The 12234-nt window shown below is 37.5% G+C and overlaps 1 protein-coding gene across 1 annotated transcript in view; it reads left to right on the forward strand.

Moving 5' to 3' along the window:
• The window catches only part of CFTR (CF transmembrane conductance regulator), a 91546-nt gene that overhangs the window by 43633 nt on the left and 35679 nt on the right, over positions 1–12234 (forward strand). Inside the window, exons 12-17 of the mRNA XM_048302426.1 lie at positions 1497–1591; positions 4137–4223; positions 5081–5813; positions 6938–7066; positions 10704–10741; positions 11701–11954. Of these exons, the coding sequence (XP_048158383.1) occupies positions 1497–1591; positions 4137–4223; positions 5081–5813; positions 6938–7066; positions 10704–10741; positions 11701–11954 (1336 nt within the window). The remainder of the gene's footprint in view (positions 1–1496; positions 1592–4136; positions 4224–5080; positions 5814–6937; positions 7067–10703; positions 10742–11700; positions 11955–12234) is intronic.

Consider the following 12234-nt stretch of genomic DNA (forward strand, 5'->3'; position numbering starts at 1 on the left):
ACAGCAGGAGTCATCAAAATTGGATTGTATCTGGCTTTGTATGAAATACAAACTTACAGAGAGCAGCTCAACTTAGAATCCCAGATAGTATTGCCCTGACAGTGCTTCAGGTATCTTCCAGTCCAGAAGCCATAGGATTTCTGTGGGTGCTGCAGAGGGCATGCAGACAGCTGAGTTCCTGTCTGCCTCATGGCTGCCTGGGGGATGAGACCCCAAAACAGGATACCCCTTCCAAAGCACGGCCTAAAGGTTGCTGTCAGAAGCTCAGATTTTGATGGATAATGCATGCCACTTTTTCCCCCCAAAAGCTGCGCTGAAAAGAGAATATGTGTGGTGCATGAGAACACTGGAGATGGTTTTGTCTGGTACTGGATGCCTCAGTCAGCTTCCTTGGCTGTGGGGGATCCCTGCCTTGGGAATAGGAAGATGTGCACAGGCAGTAGGGTGCTGCTGAGCAGTGATCACAGGCCCTGGGACCTCCTGGCATAGTCAGGGATTCCCACTCACTGCATGACAAACTGCCCTGAAGTTGTATCCCCTGGAGGCCTAGGTGCCATGAGGCACAGGAAGCTCATCCAGCCTGTGTTTCTGGGAAAAGTCCCTTGAAACTACCTCCACCATAGTGATAGTGGTGTCACTGTATTGCCTTATGGATGTAGGTCCGGTAAGGCTTGAAGGCAGAATTAGTATTTTTTGTTAGAGCAACTCTAGAAGTAGAAAGACTAGACAGCCTTCAGGCACACAAGCCATTCTCCTGTCTGCTTGTCTCCACTTCCATGAATTTCTGTGGTTTGCATGCATTATGAATTTCAGAGCTAAAAGTACTCCTCTCAAGAAAATTTTTGTCTACCCCTGCCAGTAGGACACAAGAGTCTCCTTTTCTCCTTTCTGTGTCTCATATGAGAGTGAAATGGTATTTTATGCTTTTACCCCTGGCTAAAGATTTGTTTTTAACATAGTTATGAGTTCTAAGTAACTTACGGCCCAAGCAGTGGAACTTGGTTCCCAAACCTTTTGCAAACCTCGAGCATTCCTGGCTAGGAATTTAGTCAAGCCTTTTTTAATGAACCTGCCTGAAATATATATTTCTCTGGGTTTTGAAGAGCTCAGAAACAGAGTTTGCTTCTTGCTCTCCTTAACTTCAGCAGCAAGTGCATTTATCATTACTTGACAGAGCACTTGAGCAGTTACTATCTTGGATTGACATTGTATGAAGGTCCATTCCTTGCTTTTATGGAGATTAGTATTTGGACAAATATTTGTCTTAAGATCTTGCATCTCATGATTGCTTTCTGCAATAGAGTGATATGTTTCTCTTATCACCATTTCTGATTACATAAACAAATGAAATAAATAAACCTCTGTGGGACTTTTTTTTTTCTTACAACTGCTATCCAACCTGTCTGTACATGACTGCACACTATGCTTCCATCCAGTCTGTTGCTTGAGTTTCGTGGATATGGAAAATTCTGATTCTTAAAAAAAATTGTTAACAGGATATTTCCAAGTTCCCAGACAAAGATTATACACTGCTGGGTGAAGGTGGAATCATTCTGAGTGGAGGCCAACGAGCACGAATCTCACTGGCAAGGTGAGTATTTTCAAGTAGTGTACTGTTCCACATATATGGAATGTATTATGACTAAGCATTTAAATACATATGGACTGTGTCCTGCTAAATAATTATCCTCCAGATGTATCAGGAACTTGATTTTGCTATCAGAAATCTGAGTTTTGCTATGCAATTCTGTTTATGATACACCTGCATATTAATTTCCTGAATTTTAGAAGTTTGATGTCAGAAAAATGCTATGGCTTAACATAAGATGAATGTTTCCCTCCCTGATGCAAGATGCCTTTGGAAATTCAGACCTTTAAGTGTAACTTTTCATGTACTGAAGAAACCCATAGAAAGATAAAAATAAATATTCCAAGACCTTTCCATGCTATGACATTTCTTCAAAGTGGCGTATATATCAATATATATACCCTGTCTGCAGGTAAATGGAAAAAAAAAAAAAAGGCATATTCCAAAAAATTTTGCTACCACTTTTGGGCTTCTTTCATGAGAAGAAGAAAAAGTGGAAAGCTGTGACTAGTCAGTACCTATGAATAACTGCCTTGTCTGTTTGACCTTCCAATGTTAGTAAGTAATTCTGAAGGTCTACAGAACAATAACATAGGTGTTTGTCTTATAAATTAGCTATGTGTTTCAGCAGAATCACTTACCTATTGTCAGAAATCCAGTAATGACAGCTCTGATGTGTCAAATGGCCCCATTTGTTTCTGTGCCAAGTGCAAATTGTGTTGGTTCCCATGCCCAGAAACACTGGGTAGAAGTAAAATCACATTATAGTGATCCGTACTGGCATCCTGTGAAAGATGTGCACATCTGTGTGATGCTAAAAGATGGGATCATTAAAATAGAGAATCTTTCAGTGTGTGTTTGTGAGACTGAAGAGGCATATGGATTGTTCTGGTTTATGCAGTAAGAGGAGAGAGGAGGGGAAGAGCAGGCAAAGCTTTCAAAGCATGTAACCCCAGAACAACAAAACCCACTTAGATTTTCATTTAAAATGCAACATTTACATGGACTGTTTCCTCGATGCTATGGATAATCATGTCTGGCACTTTTCACATGGTCACAGCTCATTTCCTGGAGGGTCTCAGAACTTATGTATTTATTGTCAGCTGTAGAATAGTAATTTTTAAAACAATTGCATGTCATAAAGACAGTGACTGTCTTATATTTTGTTCAGGCTCCAGTCCAAGCTCAGCGTGCTACAAGGTGTGCAGGTATTGAGGTCTGGGTTGCAGATGAAGCTCTGAAAAGTCAGAGGTGTAAATTTAGGATTACAGCCCTGGGTTGTACCTAGGTGATAAGCTGGTGATACACTGGACATTATTTTCTTGAACTGGCTGCATAAATTTATCTGGTGTAGTCTGTGCAAAGTCAAGTGAAATGAGAATCCATGATGGCAGTGACATCTACTAGCTGTCAGGTGAAGCAGGGGAGAGATTGCGTGAGTCCATCTTCCTTACAGAGCACTGTCAGTGCCTGCAGCTACAAGCAAGGGAAAGAAAGGACCAAGGGAAAAAACCAGTGCATGTCCTGGACTTGAGTCAGCTTGCTGGCCTGGTACCCTAAAACCCGCAGCTTTGTAGCTACTGAGTCTAACACACAAATTATATCAATGAAGCCCTGCAAACTTCTTGCTGATAAAAGTGCCCAGAACAGTGTGAAATTTGTTGTTGTGCAGCCACTACATCATAATGTATGCTCAGTGAAATCCATCATGTTAGAGGATTTTTCAATAAAGTTACTTGTTTTATTAACATAATACATAATTATTGAGGGCTTTCTCTCTTGGTGGTTAAATATTTTCACACTATTTAACATCCTTTTAAAAATACAGAAATGCAGCTGTCCAGATTTCTTTACTAATTATACTCTAATTAATATCACATAATGATTTTCATTCTCACAGAGGAAGGCAGGGGGTCTTTTTAAACTTCTATTCAAATTATTGTTTAAAAAAAACCTCTTAACCAGAGCTTTAGGTCTCAGTGAGCCATGTCCAGGTACATACAGCTTAAGGTCCTTTTTGATGTCTTCAACTGGAAATATTGTAGTCCCTTTGCAAATAATGTTTGCAAGACCATGCCTCACTAATGCACTTGTTTTTGCTCACCATTTTTTTTAAAAGTACGTTTAAAACTAAGTTCTGAGACCTAAGTCTTTTCACATGTTTATTTACATATATGCAATATTCCCTCAGGCAGCAGTAGATGTTACAGTAGATACTAAATTCCCATTGAAATGGTCATTGTACTTTAATGGGAACTGTCAGATTCAGGCCATAAACAGATCTTTAGGGTAACCTTTGTAAAAGACAGCTTTGTTTCATTGCACAGAAATTAATGAAAAATGGAGTTAGTTTGTAATATGGTCTGCAGAAAGAAAAGGCTTTATTGAAAGATGTCTTGTAAGCACATTTCATGTTAATCTCCATCTCCATATTGATGCTGTGGAATGTCTATAAATTAAAAGATTTGAAGCATTCTTCTTAAAATGTATTTATTTAAATTTATAAGAGAAGTGAAAGTTAATTTCATTTCCATTTTTTTCTGTTCAGAGCAGTGTACAAAGATGCTGATTTGTATCTCCTGGATTCTCCTTTTGGACACTTAGACATTTTTACAGAAAAAGAGATATTTGAAAGGTATTGTATGTTTTGATAGATTGTATTTAAGAATCTCACCAAGCAGAACAAAGTAAAATGAAGGGTTTTTAATAACAGTACAAAAATACTGAAGTGATCAAAATTATACCTGTTGAGGATGTTTATTTTTAGGGTTTCTCATAGTATTTTTTGTATTGTATTTTGTGTTAGTGGTTGGACAATGCACTGTGTGGGGAACAAGCCTGTGTCGAGTGTGAGCATTAGTGCTCCCTCTTCCATCTCAACATATTGAGCCTGCTGTAATCTCTTACTCCCAGTGTGCGTGGCTTTATATCTGACATGCCTTTGTACCAGAAAGGCTTTCACTTTAAAACAATTACCTGCTTTGTAAGTATAAATTTACAAAAAGCTGTATTTTGTCCTATTTTTCTAATCACTGATCATTGAATCACCTGGAACAGCCTGCTGAAGATTGGCAGCAGATTGGCTGAAGTCAGAGACTTTTGGCTTATCCTTTTGATGAAAACAGTAAGGACACAGACTGCCATCCATGAGCTTTTCAGCCACTGTAATTCTGAAGTTTTGAAATTGAAGTAATACTCTTAAGTTTGGTAGACACAGACCTCAGTAACCCTACGATGAAAAGAAATACTTCATGATGAACTGCTTTTTGGATTGACCTGAAAATGATTAAATTTTACCCCTTTTTTGGTTCCTGCAATAAACTGCTCATGCTTTACACATCTCAGCTTTACCACCTCCTTTGCAGTTTGAGGGAGCACCCAAGTCCACTCATACTAGGAGCTGGGCAGGTAAAAGTAAATGGGAAGGGATAATAGTATCATTTAATCATGAGAACAAAAAAGTCTAAATGTTCACACTTCCATCTTTTACAGCTGTGTGTGCAAGTTGATGGCGAATAAAACTAGGATCTTGGTTACTTCAAAACTGGAACATTTAAAGATTGCTGACAAAATATTAATTTTACATGAAGGGGGTTGCTATTTCTATGGAACATTTTCTGAACTTCAGGGTCAACGGCCAGACTTCAGCTCAGAGCTGATGGGATTTGATTCTTTTGATCAGTTCAGTGCAGAGAGAAGAAATTCAATCCTTACTGAGACTCTCCGACGATTTTCCATTGAAGGAGAAGGCATGGGATCACGAAATGAAATAAAGAAGCAATCTTTTAAACAAAAATCAGATTTTAATGACAAAAGGAAGAGCTCCATAATTATTAACCCCCTTAATGCAAACAGGAAGTTCTCAGTAGTGCAGAAGAATGGGATGCAGGTCAATGGGATAGACGATGGCCACAATGACCCACCAGAGAGGAGGCTCTCGCTGATACCTGACTTAGAACCGGGGGACATGGCTCTGCTGCGGACTGGCATGCTCAGCCCTGACCCTGTGCTGCAAGGGCGGAGGAGGCAGTCGGTGTTGAGCCTGATGACGAGCACCTCCGTGAACTATGGACCAAACTTTTCCAAAAAGGGAAGTACGACATTTCGGAAAATGTCTATGGTGCCTCAGACAAACCTGTCTTCTGAGATAGATATCTACACCAGGCGTGTGTCTCGAGACAGTGTCTTGGACATAACTGATGAAATCAATGAAGAGGATTTGAAGGTGTGTGTTGATTTACATTCATCTTGGGTTTGGTTATGGTGTTGGTTTAGTTCAATATACTCCTCATCTGTTTTTCCTTCTTGAAAAGGACTTGACTATTTCCTTCCTAATGCAGTATTTCTTTATGGAATATGTTTTTTGAATACCTCTGAAAAATTTTAAGCTCAAGTATCATCCTGAAATCATTGAATTCCTCAAAAATTTATTTTGCCTTATTTTTTGCTCAGCTTTGAGTGCTATCTGTAGGGAGTTTCAATACAGAATATACATCTCCTGCACTTCACCTTTCAGATTACTTAGGATAAAATGAAATTTGAAACCATAACTTGTAAAACCATAGTTGTAAAACATTTATGTAAAATTCACCTGTGAAACATTAAGGCTCATGGAAAAAATAAAATACATTTGAAATACTAGCACAGTTTTTAAAACTGGAATTTGATCAAATTTGATAAATTTTTCAGATTCCTTAGTTCTTGTGTCCTGATGCAGATAATAAATGGAGGGGTAAGCTTGATTTTACTCCGGTTTTATGGATGTGCAGAAAAAACCAGAAGGTTGAGTTTTATACCAAAAACTGCACCAAAATTTCTTTTTTTCTAATACTTTCAATTGGTCGTGATGGACTAATTTCATTTTAAAAAGTGATAGCTGATTTTCTGAGGATAGGAAAATTTTCTGGAGGAGTTTCCTAGGTAGAAACAGATTTGCAAGAAAAAATTTAAATTCATAATTTGCTGAAGCACCGCCCATTTTTTCTTTCGAGCTCAGCAGCAAAAAAAAATCTCAGCATGTTTACAAATTTACTCTAAAATCACAATTGTAATTCCCATTGAAAGAAAATAGCTATTGATTAATAGTTTTTTTATTCTGGTAGTGCTGGACAAATCTCAGCTTCTCTCATTGTTGTCTGAAAATTTCAAATAATCTCTCGGTTGTATTTTATAGCAAAGATGGCTCAACCAGTCAGTACCTTCCTCTCCAGCCATTACCAGCCAATTTAATGCTTCAGCTCAATTACATGCAGTGAGTTAGCAGAAAGAATGATAGCATTCATATGTCAGAAATTTTTATACAGAGATACTATTATCATGCTTACTATTATCTTACTGATTTTTTGACAGGAGTGCTTCAGTGATGATGCTGAAAGCATGGGTACTGTTGCTACATGGAATACCTATTTCAGATACATTACTATCCACAAAAACTTGATTTTTGTTCTGATTTTGTGTGTGGCTGTCTTCTTAGTTGAGGTAAGAAAATCTGTGCTTGGTGTCATGTTGCAAAAAATGATGTTTGTTCAAACTGTTCTTTGTGAAGAATGGATAAAGCATCAAGACTTAAACTCATGTATGTATGACTTATTGACAACTGCTGTTAAATTAAATTGCAGTGAGTTTTCTACTGCTTAGATGAGCATTTCTTCACCGAAGTTAGTGGTTAGTGCACAGCAGCAGAAGACCCAACTTCTCAAATTATCCAGGTTATTTTCTTCTATGTGGTACCATAAATGGGAATTGTTGCCCTACGCAAGTCTCTTGTTTGCAGGTGAATAATCTTCCATTTTTCATTAAAAATTATCTTTGCAGTGTCTTGGGGATTTCACAACAATAATTGCCATAATTTTTTTGATGAGCACATACATAATTTCTGGAAAATTGCTTTGAAAATGAGTTACTAGCTTTGCTCTTAGTGAAAGAAGAGTAGTGAGTAAGGCAGAGTGCTGAATGCCTGTGATGGCAGTTAAAGATGGAAGGGGTGTTCCTGCAGCCTGCAGAGAAGACTTTTTCCAAGGATGGTGTAAAACACTGGAAAAAGTACTGAAGAATATCTGGCTGTTCATGGACATTTGACTGTTTTTCATATAACAGAAATTGCCTGCTTTTTGTCTTGTGTCTCAATTTAGGAAAGATATTTAGCATATAGAATCTCATAGTGTCCTCTTCTATAGTGAATATCCCAAATCAAGTATTTTTCAAAGGGAAGGAACATGTTTCATAGTGGGAAATCAACTAGACTGTATTCATATGTCAACTTATAAAATATGGTGCCAATTTCTCTTGGTATTTTTCAACATGAACTGAATGAAGAGAAGAATCCATTAGGAATATAGGACTAGTTTCTGGCTGATTGTCAGCAAAGGGCTTTTAGCAATTTTGCAGTGAAATTCAACCTTCCTTCTCTGGAGAAAGATGTGACTGATGGTATTCTGCATTTACTCTAATGTTATGTTGCAGGTGATTTAAGTTGGTTCTCTTGGACCAGGAATAAATCCTGGAGCTTAGATCTAGTTTAACATCCTAAACTTTTAAACCAACTCCAGAAACAAGACAGTATTTAGATGTGTAGCTCTTCTTATCATGTAAGTTTTTTTTTCATGATAGTGGAAAATGGCTATGTAAACAACAGCAAAGCTGAATGTGAGTTTTAGAGGCAAAGAAAATGTTAACTTTAAGGTATATCAGATTTATTCCTGTATATTCAGCATATATTTCTTATGTTGATTACACATTTCTGCTTTTATTTTAGACTAAAGCTTTTTTAAACGGTTCAAAAGCCTCCTCTTCTAATTGAAAAAAAAATCTTATGACAAAGAATGTTTCCATATGCTTTAAATTTTCCAGTGTGACTATTGTTGAAGTAAAAGCCTATTGGTAAATGAATGGGCTGGTAGATACCCAGCCTTAGTCCAGTCTTGAGCAAACCTCTGTGTGTGAGCTGAAATACCATGCCAAATGTTTATGTTGTCCTGTGCTAACAGTTTGTACCCTTCCAACCTGAGACAATGAAGTGAGGCTAGTGATGAACATTCAAGAAATTGAAAGTGCTGTTTTTACAGCCTTCAGGTCTGGGTGGTGTAGGAGCTTTGGGGTGGTTCGGACGGCGACGGGGTCGGTGACGAGAGATCTCTATAGGCAGATCTTGGAACATGCGGTTTATTGCAAAGGGCGTGGGTATAGGGGCACTGCTTAGAGCTGCAGCTGGCAGCTCTGAGCAGGCCCAAGAGAGCAAGAGAGTAAGCGGGTAAGAGAGAGAGAGAGCGAGAGGAATGAGAGTGAAGAAGTGTGTGTGAAGAGAGAGTAAGAGTGTGTAAGAGTAAGAGAGAGAGTGAGAGAGTAAGAGTGTGTAAGAGTAAGAGAGAGAGTGAGAGTCTGCGAAGAGTGTCTGAAGTTCTGGTTACAATACAATAAATCATCTTCTGTACTGAATATTCTAATTGTCACTAACCAATCTAATACAAGATACAAATCCTATAGCATTTACATACAGCCTATAAGAGTTCTTATATTACCATAGAGTGTTACATCTTAACTTCTAAAAACTACTCTTTGGACCCCTTCTGCTGAGCTAGTAGGGTCTGCTCTGACCCTTGGACCTGCTTGCAATCAAAGGGTATTGTTCAATCAAGAGGGGATTACCTTCAGTCGGCCATACCATTGTTTTCCAGTTGTTCAGTAACTAAGACTTGGTATTTCAAAAGTGGCTTTCATTTCGATGTCGCCTGTAGTTTTCATATTCCCAAAATCTTTTGTCAGGCAATCATATTTATAAGGCTTTCCTGTTTCATCTTCCCCAACAGGTGGGACTACTGTAGAAATTTCAGAGATGCTGTTTTAGATTTTGAATGGATTGCTTTGTATTGCACGTTCCAAGGTGAATCCATGCAGATCACCATAAATAGGACATCAACTGTACATATTTCCTAGGTTTGCAAGGTGTATGTTGTGTAGCTCTCTTTAGCAGCTCAAAACTGTGTCTCCTAGATGTAATACCCAGGGACTAGGGCTCCTGAACTGCAAGAAGAGCAGTTTTGGAAGGAAACACGGAGAAAGGCTTTGTAAAACTATTCTGTGACAATATTACCTACCATCATCTTCACAGCTGAAAAAACTCCTCTGTTATGAGGAGTCAAGATGAGAACAGAATTCTGTTGGGAGATGTAAAAACAGTATCGTGAAAGAAGCCTGATTTTACAAATACTTGAATTCGGGACCATCATGGTCAATCTTGAGTTATTTACTGTAAGACCTGCAAAAGTTAGTGGGTCCCAAAGAGAAGACATCAGTTTTCTGTTGGGGTATTACCACAATACATTTCTGTACCAGTGACATAAAAATGTATGGGAAGAAATTGTAAAAACTGTTTCAACCCTTAGAAAAAATGATCATAGAAATAGAGCAAACTAAAAATGTGATAGATTAGACGAAGGTCTCCAGTATTTTGATGGACAGACAAGAACATATTACAGAGTAAACTCTTGTTGAATGCTGAACCATCTTACAATGGTTCTTAAAAAAAGGGTTTAATTCTACATTTAAAAACTATTGCAATAGATTATGTGTAAAATTATGTAAATTATTATGTGGAATTATGTGGAAAATTATGTAAAACTAAGCAGCCAAGCAATATCAATCAAATGAATATACCAAGTGTAGGTATCAGCTAGCAAGAACAACAATGCAAAAATAATAATATTAAAGGTTTGACATTCATATTTGAATAGCTGCCTTTGAAGATACTTTAGTCTTCTAGGGTCATTAAGAATATTAATCTTTAAAACTTAAAATCTGTTAAGGCATACAGTTATCATTAGGAAGGCATTAGCAAACCTTTGTTAATAGTATGATAAAAAACAATACAAGAATATTTAGACACTTGAGAGTCTGATTGTCATACAAGTCTAAATGTAGCTTTCCTGGTGGGATGCACAGCATTGTTTCCGTGGAGAGAGAAGCAGATATTACAAGGTTTTTGCTTCAAGTAAGTTTGACTTCCACCCATTTATTATGCTCCCTCTAAAAACAGGTATAAAGTCAATGAAAAAAGATAAGTGAGAAAAATTACATAAAGTGATAGGACAAAATCTGACTGTGTTTTCTTTGGTCACAGGTAGCTGCTTCTCTTGGTGGGGTATGGTTTCTTCAAAAGTAAGTAGTGCTGATAATTTATTGAGAAACTGGGGTCTCCTTTTTATTAATTTTTTTCTGTAAATAATGAATAAATTCTGCCAGAATTCTATGTGCATAGTCACTATCTTATAGTCAACAAAATGGTTCATAGATGGAAAATCTAAATACCTTGTGCAGGTGGTATCTGGTATTTCTTTATGCAATAACAGTTGAATGGTTTATGCCTTGTTATTGAGTACACGAGAGTGTATGCAAGATTTTCCTGGGTCAGCTCACTCTAGGGATGTATGGACCCAATTATCTTCAATATACTGTGATTCAGAGGTGCTGGGTAAGACTTTTGCTTAGGAACATTTTAAGGGAGCAGTTTCTGTAAGACTCCATTTGTAAAATTTCCTCTGCTCATCTATGAAGAATTCCCAGAAGTTACAGGGTCGGCAGCTGAAGGTTAAAACATACTGAGTAGTGAAAAAGCCAGTGGCTTTTCCTGTGTTAATGCTTTTAATCCCTGTTTTTGTCTTGCAGCAATGGGTCTGTGTGTTTGAGTATAGGAGCATATGGTGACTTAGGTGATGGAGGTGGAGTGATTTATGTTGATTTCCATCTACATTAAGTCACTAAGGGCTTTGATTTTTACAGTATACCTAAAGCATTTTACTTCCATAATAATTCAGTTTCTTCAAGACTTAAACTAATTTTTCTGCTTAAAAGAAGTGGATATAATTTCCTGGATTATGTTTGATTTGTTAGTGATTAAACAGGCAGTAGATTTGCAAGAGACTACCAGAGCAAATAATAATTTGTATTTCATACATACATGACAGTATTTTAAAAATTACTGGAAATATCTATACTAACCATTATCATAGTTTTAAACCAAATGGACACTGGAGTACTGCTTGGTTTTGTTTAGTAAACAAAAGAGAAAAAGCACACAATTTCCAGTAATGCATTTATTTTTCATTTCCATCACACAGGTCAGCTTTGAAGGCAAATTCAACACAGTCAGAAAACAGCACCTCTGGCAACCCTCCTGTGATTGTCACTGACACTAGCAGCTACTACATCATTTACATCTATGTGGGAGTGGCAGATACCCTGCTTGCCATGGGAATCTTCAGAGGTTTGCCCCTTGTGCATACACTTATAACAGTGTCTAAAACTCTTCATCAAAAGATGGTGCATGCAGTTCTTCATGCACCTATGTCAACATTCAACTCTTGGAAAGCAGGTAACTGAGATGGGAGGTGATTGACTTATCTGTGCATTTAATTTCAATTAAATGGTTTTCATTATGTTAAAGGGCACTGTTGCCTTCCATTTACATTTTCAGTCAAGCAGAATGTTAGAAGTTTGCCACATAAGGTAATTTGTGAATCTTTTAATGAAACTTGATTGCACTTAAATGTGACATATTTCAGTTGTCAATTCTGATTCTGAAATATCTCTCTGTAAAAAAGAAATTTGGGGGAAATAAACCGTTAACTGTTCTAGGCAATAAAAGTAGAATA

This window comes from Corvus hawaiiensis, chromosome 4 (genome assembly GCF_020740725.1).
Source record: "Corvus hawaiiensis isolate bCorHaw1 chromosome 4, bCorHaw1.pri.cur, whole genome shotgun sequence".
Classification (NCBI taxonomy): domain Eukaryota; kingdom Metazoa; phylum Chordata; class Aves; order Passeriformes; family Corvidae; genus Corvus; species Corvus hawaiiensis.